Consider the following 13,713-nt stretch of genomic DNA (forward strand, 5'->3'; position numbering starts at 1 on the left):
ATCAGGGGGCTGGTCAGTGATCGCCAGGGGCGGGGGTTGGTTGTTCTTGGCTGTTGTGTGCCGTGGCCCCGTGTCTGTGGTGGGACAGACACCGAGGGTGGCCTGGGGTGGCCTGGCCCTGCCCGGGCCCAAGGCAGGGATGGAACTGACCCCTTCCTGTCCCGTGTCCAGTGGGGGAGCAGGTGGTCATCCGGTCATTCCCCATCGCCTCGCTGACCAAAGAGAAGAAGATCAGTATCCAGGCCCAGGCGGATCAGTTCATCCAGGAGGGGCTGCAGCTGCGCTCCTGCACATTCCAGGTGGGACCCTGGGCTGGGAGAGAGCTCCCCAAAACCTGCCCCAAAACCTGCCCTGCACAGGGACACCCAGGAGCAGGGGGGGAGGCTCCAGCAGGAAAGGGAATGGGGCAGAGGAAAAGGGAGTGGGACAGAGGAGAATGGCACAGAGAGAGTGGGACAGAAGAAAGGATCTGGGGGTTGTTTTAGCCTGGAGAAAAAGGGAGACTCAGAGGTGACCTTATCACTCCTCCTACAACTTCCTGAAGGGGGGTGCAGACAGCTGGGGTTGGCCTCTTTCTCCAGACAGCAACTGAAGAAGGAGAGGACACAATCTTAAGCTGTGTCAAGGGAAATACAGGTTGGATATTAGGAAGAAGTTTTCACTGAAGGAGTGATTAAATACTGGAATAGTCTGCCCGGGGAGGTGGTGGAGTCACCATCCCTGGATGTGTTTAAAAGGAACTGGATGTGGCACTCGATGCCATGATCCAGTTGAGGTGTCAGGGCTGGGTTGGGACTCAATGATCTTGAAGGTCTCTTCCAACCTACACATTCTGTGATTCTGTGAAGGGGAATGGCACAGAGGAAAGGGAATGGGGGTGCAAGGAGAGGCAGGGCAGCCCCTCAGCCCAGTGGTGCTCTGGGGTGGCTCCAAGCTCTGCCCTGATCCCTGGGGAGGGCTGTCCCCTGGGCTGACCCCTCTGTGCCCCCCTGCCCTGTCCCCCAGCTGCTGAAGATCGCCTTTGACGAGGAGGTGGCCTCGGACAGCGCCGAGATCTTCCGAAAGCACCTGCACAAGCTGCGCTACCCGCAGCACGTGCGCGGCACCTTCGCCTTCACCGTGGGCCAGTCCCCAAGCAGGCCATGCAGCCCAAGGCCAAGGAGAAGAACCCCTCGCTCAGGTACCTGTGCCAGCAGGGCAGTCACACCTGGGTGGGATTCCTCTCCTCCTCTGGGGCAGCCCCTCCTGTCCCTGCTCCGGCAGAGGCACCACGCTGGGGGCACTCAGGGGATGGGACATGGAGCTGAGCCCTCCTTGCTCAGACTCATCCTGGTGTAGAGTTTGCATTGCTGGAGAGCAGAGAGTCCTCAGGGTTGGAAAAGCCCTGTGATGAGACAATGACTCCAGCCATTCCCAGCACTGACCCTGTCCCCAAGTGTCACATCCACGTGGTTTGAAATCCATGCAGGGATGGGGACCTCACCCGTGTGCCAGGGCTGCACAGCCTTTTCCAGGAGGGAATTGCCCAGAACCCACCCTGAGCCTCCCCAAAGCCGTTCCCTCTCCTCCTGTCCCTGTTCCCTGGCAGCAGAGCCCAAACCCTCAGCTGTCCCCTCCTGTCAGGGACTTGTGCAGACCAAAGAGCTGCAGATGTCCCCTGTCCTGCAGTGTCCCCAGTCACACTGGGGAGTGGGAGTTTGTGGCGGGTACATCCCCTGCCTGAGAAAGTGTCCCACAGGAGGGGTTCCAGTGGCCTGGGTGGCTCAGGGACGTGGTGCTGCAGTGCTGGGGGACTTGGGGACACAGTGCTCCAGTGCTGGGTGACTTAGGGATGCAGTGCTGCAGTGCTGGGTGACTCAGGCACATTGTCCTGCAGTGCTGGGTGACTTGGGGACATTGTCCTTGTCCTACAGTGGTGGGTGACTTGGGGACATTGTCCTGCAGCACTGGCTGCAGCCCTGACCCCAGGCTTGGTTGGCAGTGGCCCTGCCATGGGTCCCCTGGTCCCTGTCATGGATCCCCTGGTCCCTGTGCTAATTCCCCTTGTTCCTGTGGTGGATCCCCTGGTCCCTGCACTGATTCCCCTGGTCCCTGTAGTGGATCCCTGTCCCTTGCTGTGGTTTGGAGCCCTCCTCCCCTGGGATGAGCCAGAGCTCTGCCTGTGGCAGCTCCGATGAGGAGCAGGCCACGTCCCCTCAGATCCAGAGAGTGGGACACTTCTCCTCCTGGCTGCCCCATCCCACCTCCCCAGCACCCCAAATCCCTTGGGAACAGCAGCAGCTGAGGCTGCTGCTGGCCCTGCCTGCCCCTGTGACAGCGCTGTCCCGTGTCCCCAGGACGCTGTCCAAAAACCTGGTGAAGAACGCCAAGAGGACGATCGGCCGGCAGTACGTGACCCGCAAGAAGTACACACCCCCTGCCTGGGAGCAGCGGGGCAGCCAGAACTTCCCCGAGGACAACGAGGACGAGATCTCAGGTGGGCAATGCCCCGGGAAGGCCAGGACACCTGGGGGAAGTCCCTGCACTGGGAACAGGGTGGGAACATGTCGTGGTTTGAAAGCAAAATGAGTGAGAGGCTCCAAGTCAGAAATACAATTTAATAAGAAGAAAGGAAAATAAAATAAAGTAAAATAAAAAAAATAAAAATAAAATAAAATAAAATAAAATAAAATAAAACAAAACAAAATAAAATAATAAAAAATATAATAAAATAAAATAAAGTAAAATAAAATTCAATACAAAAGACCACAGAGTCAGAACACACCCTGAGCAGGGTGGGGGGAGCAGTCCAGGTGAGGGGCTCTTCCTGAAGCAGTGATCCCACAGAAAGGTCTGGGAGCTCTGCTCCTCTGGGAATCCAGTGGCTCAGGGCTGCTTGTCCTGTCCCAAATCCCAGATTCTCTCCAGGTGGGAATGCTTGGCTCCTCCCCCTGGGCATTGGGAGCATCTCCCAATGGGATGAGGAGTCGTGCAGTGGCTCCTTGATGGCCCATTAAACAGAGAGAGCTCCTGGAGGGAGTTCCCTGTGAGTCCTGGGCAAGGCATTGATGGGCCATGAGCAGAAGAGCCCAAAGGAGGGGCCTGGGAAAACACTGCCCCACCTGGTTCCAACAGCTCATGGGGATGGGGATGGAATAAATACTGTGTGCACATCCTACACCACAACCCAGGACAGAGCATCTCCTGGGTGCTGCCCCAGCCCTTGGCTGCTGGTGGGGGCAGGCAGTGACCCCACACAGAGGGAGCTCTGGGCTGGCTGGGGATGGTGACAGGTGACAGCAGCGGGGTCAGACATTGCTCCATCCCCTTCTGCTCTGGGGCACCGTGTGCATGCCCCGAGGTGTCCCCAGCCCCGCCGTGTCCCCGCAGTGTCCGAGGAGCTGGACAGGAGCACGCTGACCCCCAGCAGCACCATGAGGCCGTCGGAGAAGATGACCATGACGCACGTGGTGGAGCGCGCCTGCTGCCGGGACTACCAGCGCCTGGGGCTGGGCACGCTGAGCAGCAGCCTGACCCGCTCCAAGAACGAGCCCTTCCGCATCTCCACCGTCAACCGCATGTACGCCATCTGCCGCAGGTGAGCTGCTGTGGATCCCTGTGGATCCCAGGGGATTCCAGCAGATCTTGGTGTCACTGGGACATCCGGAACCACCAGGATCAGTAGAACCCTCCAGCGGTGCCAGTGAGTCCAACATCTCTTTGTCCTTGGCCAACCAAATCTGTGCGGATCCCAGTGGATCTCTGTGGGTCCCAGCAGATCCCGGTGTCACCCAGATCCACTGAGGTCAACAGAACCCTCCAGCAGTGCCAGCAGGTCCAGCATCTCTTTGTCCTTGCCAAATGAATCCTAGCCATGAGTTTCGGTCACACGATCGTGTCCTTGGATGACCATGAGTCCTGGTCACTCCACTGTGTCCTTGAGGGGCCATAAATTCCAGCTCCCAGGTGTCCAGTTTAACTCCCTGGGGCTTTGCTCAGTGCACCTTGTCAGGGGTGGTTTTACCCAACTCAGAGTTCTAATTTAATGAACCGAGGAACAATCCATCAGGCATGTGGAGAAGGCGAATTAGCGGGCACCACTCAGGATTAATTAACGCCCTTATGAAGTCACAAATGGAGGTTTGTGTCCGCAGCTACCCCGGGCTGCTGATCGTGCCGCAGAGCATCCAGGACAACACCATCCAGCGCATCTCGCGCTGCTACCGGCAGAGCCGGTTCCCGGTGGTGTGCTGGAGGAACTCCCGCACCAAGGCCGTGCTGCTGCGCTCCGGGGGCCTCCACGGCAAGGGCGTCGTCGGCCTCTTCAAGTCCCAGAACGCCCCCAGCCCGGGTGAGTGTGCTGTGCTGCCCCGGCTGGGGCTGGGGCTGGGGCTGGGGGATCGCCCCGGGGACCGGCAGTGACACTCAGGGGACTCTGGCTCTGGGTGGTGACACTCAGGGGTGCCCTGGATCCTGATAGTGACATTTGGTGTCCTCTGGCACCAGGCAGTGACACTCAGGGGTCCCCTGGCTCCCAACAGTGACACTCAGAGGTCCCTTGGCTCTTGACACCTGGGGTCCTCTGGCTTCAGGCAGTGACACTCGGGTGTCCCCTGGCTCTTGACAGTGACATCTGGGGTCCTCTGGCTTCGGGCAGTGAAGGGGTCCCCTGGCTCAGGGTGGTGGCACTTTTGGGGTCTCTGGCTCTGGGTGATGACACTGAGATGTCCCCTGTCTCTGGGGTGGTGACACTCAGGGGTCTCCCTGGCTCTGGGCAGTGATACTTGGGGGTCTCCAGGGTCCAGGCAGTGACACACTGGGGTCTCCAGCTCTGCGTGGTGGTCTTTGGGAGTCCCCTGGCTCTGGGAGGTGACACTTGGGGGTCTCCCCAGCTCTGGGAGGTGACACTCAGGGGTCTCCCCAGCTTGGTGCAGTGATACCTGGGGGTCTCCCAGCTCCAGGTGCTGACACTTGGGGGTCTCCCCAGCTCTGGGAGGTGACATTCAGGGGTCTCCCCAGCTTGGTGCAGTGATACCTGGGGGTCTCCCAGCTCCAGGTGCTGACACTCAGGGGTCTCCCAGCTCTGAGTGGTTACCCTCAGACATCTCCTGGTTCTGGGTGGTGACAACACGGGGGTATCCAGGTGACATTTGGGGTGTCCCCTGCAGGCCCCTCACAGGCAGACTCCACGAGCCTGGAGCAGGAGAAGTACCTGCAGGCTGTCATCAATTCCATGCCCCACTACTCGGACGCCGGCGGGCGCAACACCCTCAGCGGCTTCACCTCGGCCCACATGAGCAGTGCAGGTGAGGGGGGCACAGGGGAGGGGGCACGGGTGGGCTCCTGCCAGCCCTGGGTCCTGCTGTGCATCCCAGGGGAGCTGCTCTTGGACTCCCACACCCCAGGAGGCAGCACAGCCTCCCCAGAGCTCCCAGCTCCAGCTGGGTCTCCCTGGCTGTGGGTGGGGATGGGTTTGGGGAGATCTGGTGTCCCTGGAGCACTGGGGGTTTTGGGAACTCCAGTGTCCCTGGAGCACTGGGAGCCAAAGCCTGTGCTGGGATCTGGGCACTTTGTGGTGGGATCAGACCCTTCCCACCAGGATCTCAGCACTGCCTGTCCCCCATGCACAGTGCCGGGGTCAGTCTGGGGACTCCCGGTAAGTCTGTGCCCAGCTGTCCCTTCCCAACTGTCCCATCCCAACTGTCCCTTCCCTGCAGGTCCATCCCAACTGTCCCATCCCAACTGGCCCTTCCCTGCAGGGCAGAGCTCCATCACACCCTGCCACACTCTGGTGCCATCTGTGTTGTCCCAGTGCCATCCATCCTGTCCCAGTGCCATCCATGCTGTCCCATCATCCCACCCACCATCACTGTGGACACATCAGGGGCTGGGGGCTCTGGGGAGCCCAGAGGGGCTCCCTGATCCTGAAGGCTGGACACTGTGGATCCTTGTGAATCCCAGCCCACTGTGGGGGGCCTGCAGCAGGGGGCTCAGGGTGGCCCGGGTGACCTGGCAGGGCTGGCACAGGGTGACCCCACGGTGGGCTGGGGGCCGAGCCCCCTCCCCTCAGGCTGCCCCTGGTTTTCTGTGGCTCCATCTGGACGGTGCTTCCCGCGCTGGCTCTGCTTCCCCGGGGTTCCGCTTGCTGCTGCTTCCTCCTGCCCCTGCCCCGGCTCCAGGGGGGCCTGGGGAGCCCCGAGGGGGCCTCGGGAGCCTGACCTTCTCTTGGTGCTGCAGATTTCTCCGACAAGAGGCAGCAGCCTAAGCTGGGATCGCTCATGAAGCAGGTGATGGGAGGGAAGGACGAAGGGCCTGGGACTTTGAGCCGTGGAGGTGAGGACGGGCTGGGGGCACTGCCTGGGGGGCCTCGCTGAGACCCCCAGCCCTGAGCAGCTCTCGTAGAGTAGATGCTTCTCTGGGGGGAGCAGGTCATCCCCTGGGAAGAGCAGGTGACCATTCCCTGGAAAGAGCAGGTGAAGATTCCTTGGGAAGAGCAGGTGATTCCCTGGGAAAAGCAAGTGATCATTCCCTAGGAAGAGCAGGTGGTGATTCCCTGGGAAGAGCAAGGGATGATCCCCTGGGAAGAGCAGGTGATCATACCCTAGGAAGAGCAAGGTCATCCCTGGGAAGAGCAGGGGTTGATCCCCTGGGAAGAGCAGATAATTCCTTGGGAGGAGCAGGTGACCATTCCCTAGGAAGAGCAGGGGATGGTTCCTGGGGAAGAAGAGCAGGTGATTCTCTGAGAAGAGCAGGTGATTCCCTGGAAAGAGCAGGTGATCATTCCTTGTGAAGAGCAAGGGATGATCCCCTGGGAAGAGCAGGTGCTCCCTGGGAAGAGGAGGTGATGATCCTTAGGAAGGGCAGGTGATGATCCCCTGGGAAGAGCAGGTGCTCCCAAGCCACAGGGAGGGCGGGAGGGCTCAGCCCCGGCGCCATCACCTCCATCCCATCCTATCCCCTCCCGTGTCCATGGCTCCATGTCCCTGGCTGAGGCCGCTTCCCTCCTGTGCCCCCAGGGCTGGGTCACAGAGCCAGGGTCATCACCCTGTCCTCCCCCAAGTGCGCGTCGCCGAAGGGCCGCGAGACGCCCCGAGGTACGGCCGCCTGTGACTGACCACTGACCCCACACTCACCCACTCACTCACCGCCTCCCTCCCTGCCCTCACCACTAATGCCCAGTAACCCCAGTAACCCCCAGCCCCCCTGTGCTCCACGGGCACGGTAAGTACCGGGCAGCCTTGCCAGGTTTGCTTTGGGCTCCTCGGCCTCTGCGGTGCCGGGGCGGGCGTGCAGCTGGTGGCAGGGCTGTGACAAAGGTGGCAGGGCCGTGGTGCAGGTGGCAGGTCCCTGTGGTGCTGGAATGGGCTGTGACAGTGCCAGTGAGGAGCCACGGAGCCGCCGGGGTCAGGATGCAGCAGGCAGGAATTCCTGCAGCGCCCAGAGGGAGAAGCAGCCAAAGCAAACCTGGTGGTGCCCAGCACCTCCCTGGCATGTGCCCCCCGGGCCGGGCTGCGGGGACAGCTCAGCCCCCCCGGGCTGGGAACGTGGGGCCGCCCTGATCCCGCCCCGATCCCGCAGGGAAGTGGGGCAGCATCCGGGCCAGCGGCCGCATGAGCAGCTACGCCCTCAACGTGGAGATCGGGTCCCGCCTGGCCGGGAAGGACCTGCTGGGGACGCAGCACAACGGGACCCCCGCCGAGCCCTCCTTCCTGCGGCAGCACCGAGCCTCCCTCTACATCATCGGGGACAAGTCACAGCTGAAGGTGACACACCCCGGCACGGCCACCGCCGGGGAGGGGCTGAGGGAGCTGGGGAAGGGTCTGGAGCCCCAGGAGGGGCTGAGGGAGCTGGGGAAGGGTCTGGAGCCCCAGGAGGGGCTGAGGGAGCCGGGGAAGGGTCTGGAGCCCCAGGAGGGGCTGAGGGAGCTGGGGAAGGGTCTGGAGCCCCAGGAGGGGCTGAGGGAGCTGTGAAGGGGCTGAGCCTGGAGAAAAGGAGGCTCAGGGGGGACCTTGTGGCTCTGCACAAGGAGGAAACAACTGGGGGGGATTTGGGATCTGCTCCCAGGGAACAGGGACAGGAGGAGAGGGAACGGCCTCAGGCTGGGCTGAGGAGGCTCAGGGTGGATTTTGAGGAATTTCCCCATGGAAAGGGGGCTCAGAGATTTGAACTGCCCAGGGAGGTTTGGAGTGCCCATCCCTGTTGGGATTTAAAACCCCTGTAGATGTGGCACTTGGGGACATGGCAGTGCTGGCTATGATTGGACTCCAGAGTCTCCGAGGGCTTTTCCAATGGGAAGAATTCCCTGGTGCTGAGGGTGGCTGAGCCCAGCCCAGCCCAGCCCAGCCCAGGTCTGTCCCCCTGCAGGGCGTGAAGCCGGACCCGCTGCAGCACTGGGAGGTGGTGCCCATCGAGGTGTTCGACGTGCGCCAGGTCAAGGCCAGCTTCAAGAAGCTGATGAAGGCCTGTGTGCCCGGCTGCCCCTCCAGCGACCCCAGCGTGGCCTACCTGCGCTCCCTGGAGGAGTCAGAGTGGCTGTCCCAGGTCAGCCCCCCACAGCCTGGCCCTGCCCTGCCCTGCCCTGCCCTGCCCTTCCCCAGAGCCATGTGCAGAGCAGCCCTGGGACACCCTGGGGACACTGCGGGGGGTGAGGGACAAGGGGGGGACAGGCCAGAGCTCAGCTCTGTGGTGCTGGATGGAGCTGCTGGCTGGGAATGTCCACAGTGTTGGGTGCTCTGGAGGGGCTGGGGCAGGGCAGTGGCCCAGGGGGACTGCTCCAGTGTGGAGCTGTGGGAGGGGTCCCACTCTGGAGGGGGTGAGGGGCCGTGTCCCCTGTCCCTGCTGCTGCCATGTCCCAGCACAGGGTGGTGGCCCCTGTGTCCCCCAGCGTGGCCTCACTCTGGAGAAGGGGACACTGCCCCCACAGCCCCCCAGGAATTCCCTGTGCCCTCCTGACTGCCAGCCCTGCCCTTGGCAGATCCACAAGATCCTGCAGATCTCGGTGCTGGTGGTGGAGCTGCTGGACACGGGCTCGTCCGTGCTGGTCAGCCTGGAGGACGGCTGGGACATCACCACCCAGGTGAGAGCCCGGCACCAGCCAGGGCAGCCCCGTGGCCGTGTCCCCACAGCCCCTGGAGCCCCCTGTCCCCCCGCAGGTGGTGTCCCTGGTGCAGCTCCTGTCCGACCCCTACTACCGGACGCTGGAGGGCTTCAGGCTGCTGGTGGAGAAGGAGTGGCTGTCCTTCGGCCACCGCTTCAGCCACCGCGGCGCCCAGACCCTGGCGGGGCAGAGCAGCGGCTTCGCCCCCATCTTCCTCCAGTTCCTGGACTGTGTGCACCAGGTGAGCCCTGCCACCTGTGCCAGGGGACCCCCGAGTGACCAGTGGGACCCCTGAGAGCTCCCCAAGTGTCCCCAAGTCCATGAGTGTCCAGTGGGAACTCCAGCACCCAGCAGGACCCCTAAGTGCCCACTGTGTCCACCCCCAAGTGTCCCCTGGGACCCCCAAGTACACCTTGAGCACCCAGTGGGACTCCCAAGTGCCCAGTGGGACCCCCGAGGCTGCAGCAGGACCCCAGGCCCTGGGGGTGCCCCCGGGGCGGGTTGGAGGTCCCAGGCCAGCCCGTGTCCGTGGATCCTCGGCCATCCTGGGGCTCTCCCGTTGCTGCTCCCGCAGATCCACCTGCAGTTCCCCATGGAGTTCGAGTTCAGCCAGTACTACCTGAAGTTCCTCAGCTACCACTACATTTCCAACCGCTTCCGGACATTCCTGCTGGACTCGGACTACGAGCGCATCGAGCTGGGTGAGGGCGGCGTGCGGGGCCAGGGGGGGCTCCTGCCCGTGGCCCTGTCACACCTCGTGTCCCCTCTGTCCCCCAGGGCTCCTGTACGAGGAGAAGGGCGAGAGGAAGGGCCAGCAGGTCTCCAAATCCATCTGGGATTACATCGACCGCCTCAACAAGAAAGCTCCCGTCTTCTTCAACTACCTGTACGCACCTGAGGACGGGGAGGTGAGAGCTGGGGGCACCTGGAGGGGGCTGGGAGTGCCCTGGATCCTCCTGCAGGAGCTGCTGGAGCTGGGATGTGTCCACTGGGAAGGGACCTCAGGGATCATCCAGTGCCACCCCTGCCATGGCAGGGACACCTCCCACTGTCCCCAGCCCAGCCCCAGTGTCCAGCCTGGCCTTGGCCACTGCCAGGGATCCAGGGGCAGCCACAGCTGCTCTGCCAATTCCAGCCCAGACAGGAATTCCCAGTTCCCAATCTCCCATCCAGCCCTGCCCTGTGGCAGTGGGATCCATTCCCTGTGTCCTGTCCCTGTCCCCAGTCCCTCTGCAGCTCTCCTGGAGCCCCTTTGGGCCCTGGAATGTGCTGGAAGCTCTCCCTGGACCCTTCTCCTCTCCAGGCTGGACAGTCCCAACACTCCACGTGGGCACACAGCTGTCCCCTGGTCTGGCTGGGAACGTCCAGCCCTGCCCCACTGCCCTTCCTGAGCCTCCCCTGCCCCTCCCACAGGTGCTGAGGCCGTACAGCAACATCTCCAACCTGAAGGTGTGGGATTATTACACAGAGGAGACGCTGTCCGAGGGCCCCTCCTACGACTGGGAGCTGGCGCAGGGGCAGCCCGAGCCCGAGGAGGGGGATCGGCAGGACACGGCGGCCCCGCAGAGCAAGCGCAGGATCATCTGGCCCTGCTACGACAACCGCAGCCGCGTGGAGCCCGACGCCATCTCCAAACTGCTCGAGGTGCCATCACTGGTGACACCGGGGGTGGCGCCCGGGACGGGGACAGGGACAGCGGGACAGGGACAGGGACAGCAGCCCTGGGACAGGGACAGCGGGACAGGGACAGTGGCCCCGGGACAGAGACAGTGGTCCTAGGGCAGGGACAGGGACAACAGGCCCAGGACAGAGACAGTGGCCCTGGGAAAAGGACTGTGGCCCTAAGGCAGGGGCAGGGACAGTGGCCCCGGGGGTTTTGTCCCCTCCGGGGCTGATGACAGAATTCCCCCCACAGGAGCTGCACAACCTGGAGATGGAGCTGGGGCAGGTCCCGGAGCGCTGGAAGGACACGTGGGACAAGGTGAAGGCGTCCCAGCGCACCGAGGGGCGGCAAGAGGGCAGCAGGGTAAGTGACAGGGGGTGACAGGGGCTGTGACTGTGTGTGACAGGGTGTGGCAGGGGCTGGGACAGGATTGTGACAGAGGTGTGACAGAGTGTGGCAGGCTGCTGCTTCTGATAATGGCTCTGGTGCTGGCTCTGGGTCTTGGTGCTGGTTCTGATTCTGGCTCTGATGGTGGCTGTGGCGCTGGCTCTGAGTGCTTTCTGGTTCTGGCTGTGCTGCTGGCTCTGGGTGCTGCTGCTGGTGCTGATTCTCATGGTTGTGGTGCTGGTTCTGGGTCTTGGTGCTGGTTTAGACAGTGGTTGTGCTGGCTCTGGGTGCTGTTGCTGGTTCTGGTTCTCATGGTGGCTGTGGCGCTGGCTCTGGGTGCTGTTTCTGGTTCTGGCTGTGCTGCTGGCTCTGGGTGCTGCCGGTGCCCATCCCAGCCCCTCACTGTCCCGTCCCGCAGACCCCCAGCTCCCTGCTGATGTCGTCGGGGCTGTCGCACCAGCGGCGCTCGCTGGGCGTGTACCTGCAGGAGAGCGGGGTGGGCTCCACGCTCAACCTCAGCCTGGACAGCGACACCAGCAGCACCTCCACCCCGTCCAGCGGGAAGCCGGGCGGCCGCCGCAGCACCTCCACCCTCTACAGCCAGTTCCAGATGTCGGAGAGCGAGAACAGGCAGGCGGGGCCGGGAATGGGCCGGGAATGGGCCGGGAATGGGCCGGGAGTGGGCCGGGAATGGGCCGGGAATGGGCCGGGAATGGGCTGGGAATGGGCTGGGAATGGGCCGGGAGTGGGCCGGGAATGGGCCGGGAATGGGCTGGGAGTGGGCCGGGAGTGCCCCTCCCGCGGGGGCAGGACGTGGATCCCGGTGGGTTCCCATCCCTGACCCTGCTGTTCTACCCCGTAGATCCTACGAGGGGTCTCTGTACAAGAAAGGCGCCTTCATGAAACCCTGGAAGTCTCGGTGGTTTGTGCTGGATAAAACCAAACATCAGGTACCGGCTGGGCCCCGGGGTGTGTCCTGGCCCTCCATCCCCATCCCTCCATCCCCATCCCATCCCTCCCCGCCCCGCCCCGCCCTGCCCCGCCCTGCCCCGCCCTGCCCTGCCCCGCCCTGCCCTGCCCCACCCTGCCCTGCCCCGCCCTGCCCCGCCCCACCCTGCCCTGCCCCGCCCTGCCCTGCCCCACCCTGCCCCGCCCCGCCCTGCCCTGCCCCGCCCTGCCCTGCCCCGCCCCGCCCTGCCCTGCCCTGCCCTGCCCTGCCCCGCCCTGCCCCGCCCCGCCCCGCCCTGCCCTGCCCTGCCCTGCCCTGCCCTGCCCCGCCCTGCCCCGCCCCGCCCCGCCCCGCCCTGCCCCGCCCTGCCCCGCCCTGCCCGTCCCTGAGCGCTCTTCTCTCTCTCTCTCTGCCAGCTGCGGTACTACGACAGCCGGATGGACACGGAGTGCAAGGGGGTGATCGACCTGGCCGAGGTGGAGTCCATCACGCCGGGGACGCCCACCATGGGGGCCCCCAAGACGGTGGACGAGAAAGCTTTCTTCGACGTGAGTGTCCCCCAGGCCGGGGCCGTGGGGTCTCTGATGGCTCCGGGCTCCGGAGCTCTGCCCCGGCACCGCCCTGAGCGCCGCCTCTCTCTGCCCGCAGCTGAAGACGACGAAAAGAGTTTACAATTTCTGCGCCCAGGACGTGCAGCTGGCCCAGCAGTGGATCGACCGCATCCAGAGCTGCCTGTCGGACGCGTGAGCCCGGCCCAGGAGCCGCGATTCCAGGCATGGCACGGCTGCCGGGCCCGCAGCGGGAGCAGCGGCAGCGCCGGCTCCGGGCCCAGCCCGGGATGAGGGAGAGGAGGAGCGGCCCTTCCTCCCGGCCCGCCGGGCAGTGCCGGGCGTGTCCCGGCCCGGGGCGGCGCAGGGGGGGATTCCTCGCGTTGAAGCGGGCGGGGGCCCGGCCCGCCCCCGGCCCCGTCTGAGCCGTGTCGTGACCCGTGTCCTCCGTGTGCCCCGGCCCCGCTCCCCTCCCTGGGCAGGGGTCCTGCCCCACGCCCCCACCCCGCACTGCTGGCACGGGCAGAGCTGCCCCCGAGTCCTGCCCCGAGTCCTGCCCCCCTCGCATGTCTGCCCGAGCCCCCCGGAGCCCGCCCTGCCCCTCCCGGCTCGGAAACGAGCCCTGGGCTCTGCTCCCATCCCGGAGCCGGGACCTGCAGCTCAGGGGGTGGCACAGGGAGGGGACAGAGCCCTGCAGCTCAGGGGATGGCAGAGGGGACAGAGCCCTGCAGCTCAGGGGGTGGCAGAGGGAGGGGACACAGCCCTGCAGCTCAGGGGGTGACAGGGGACACAGCCCTGCAGCTCAGGGGGTGGCAGAGGGGACAGAGCCCTGCAGCTCAGGGGGTGGCAGAGGGGACAGAGCCCTGCAGCTCAGGGGGTGGCAGAGGGGACAGAGCCCTGCAGCTCAGGGGGTGGCAGAGGGAGGGGACAGCGCAGAGCACCGGGACCAGCCCGTGTCGTGTCCCACTCTGGAGCAGCTGGGCAGGTACAGGAATACTGGGATTACTGGGATGCTGCAGGCGCTGGCTCCGTGTCCCCGGGGGATGTGGCCGTGGCCACTCTGCTCCCAGCGGGCAGGAGGCTCCTGGGG

General features: G+C 64.3%; 1 protein-coding gene across 1 annotated transcript in view; it reads left to right on the plus strand.

Moving 5' to 3' along the window:
• SBF1 (SET binding factor 1) overlaps positions 1 to 13,404 on the plus strand; it is a gene marked incomplete at its 5' end in the record, with an annotated part of 64,280 nt that extends 50,876 nt beyond the window's left edge. The window contains 21 exon segments of the mRNA XM_083859847.1: positions 172 to 299; positions 1,006 to 1,143; positions 1,146 to 1,180; positions 2,337 to 2,476; positions 3,370 to 3,577; positions 4,134 to 4,330; positions 5,148 to 5,285; positions 6,217 to 6,312; positions 6,996 to 7,073; positions 7,558 to 7,742; positions 8,344 to 8,520; positions 8,954 to 9,055; positions 9,132 to 9,317; positions 9,651 to 9,777; positions 9,854 to 9,984; positions 10,490 to 10,720; positions 10,992 to 11,102; positions 11,545 to 11,756; positions 11,989 to 12,076; positions 12,492 to 12,623; positions 12,724 to 13,404. Coding sequence (XP_083715973.1) covers positions 172 to 299; positions 1,006 to 1,143; positions 1,146 to 1,180; positions 2,337 to 2,476; positions 3,370 to 3,577; positions 4,134 to 4,330; positions 5,148 to 5,285; positions 6,217 to 6,312; positions 6,996 to 7,073; positions 7,558 to 7,742; positions 8,344 to 8,520; positions 8,954 to 9,055; positions 9,132 to 9,317; positions 9,651 to 9,777; positions 9,854 to 9,984; positions 10,490 to 10,720; positions 10,992 to 11,102; positions 11,545 to 11,756; positions 11,989 to 12,076; positions 12,492 to 12,623; positions 12,724 to 12,822 — 2,939 coding nt within the window. The 3' untranslated portion in view covers positions 12,823 to 13,404.
• Positions 13,405 to 13,713: the final 309 nt, after the last annotated feature.

This window comes from Zosterops lateralis (genome assembly GCF_965231275.1).
Source record: "Zosterops lateralis genome assembly, chromosome: 4".
NCBI classification, from domain to species: domain Eukaryota; kingdom Metazoa; phylum Chordata; class Aves; order Passeriformes; family Zosteropidae; genus Zosterops; species Zosterops lateralis.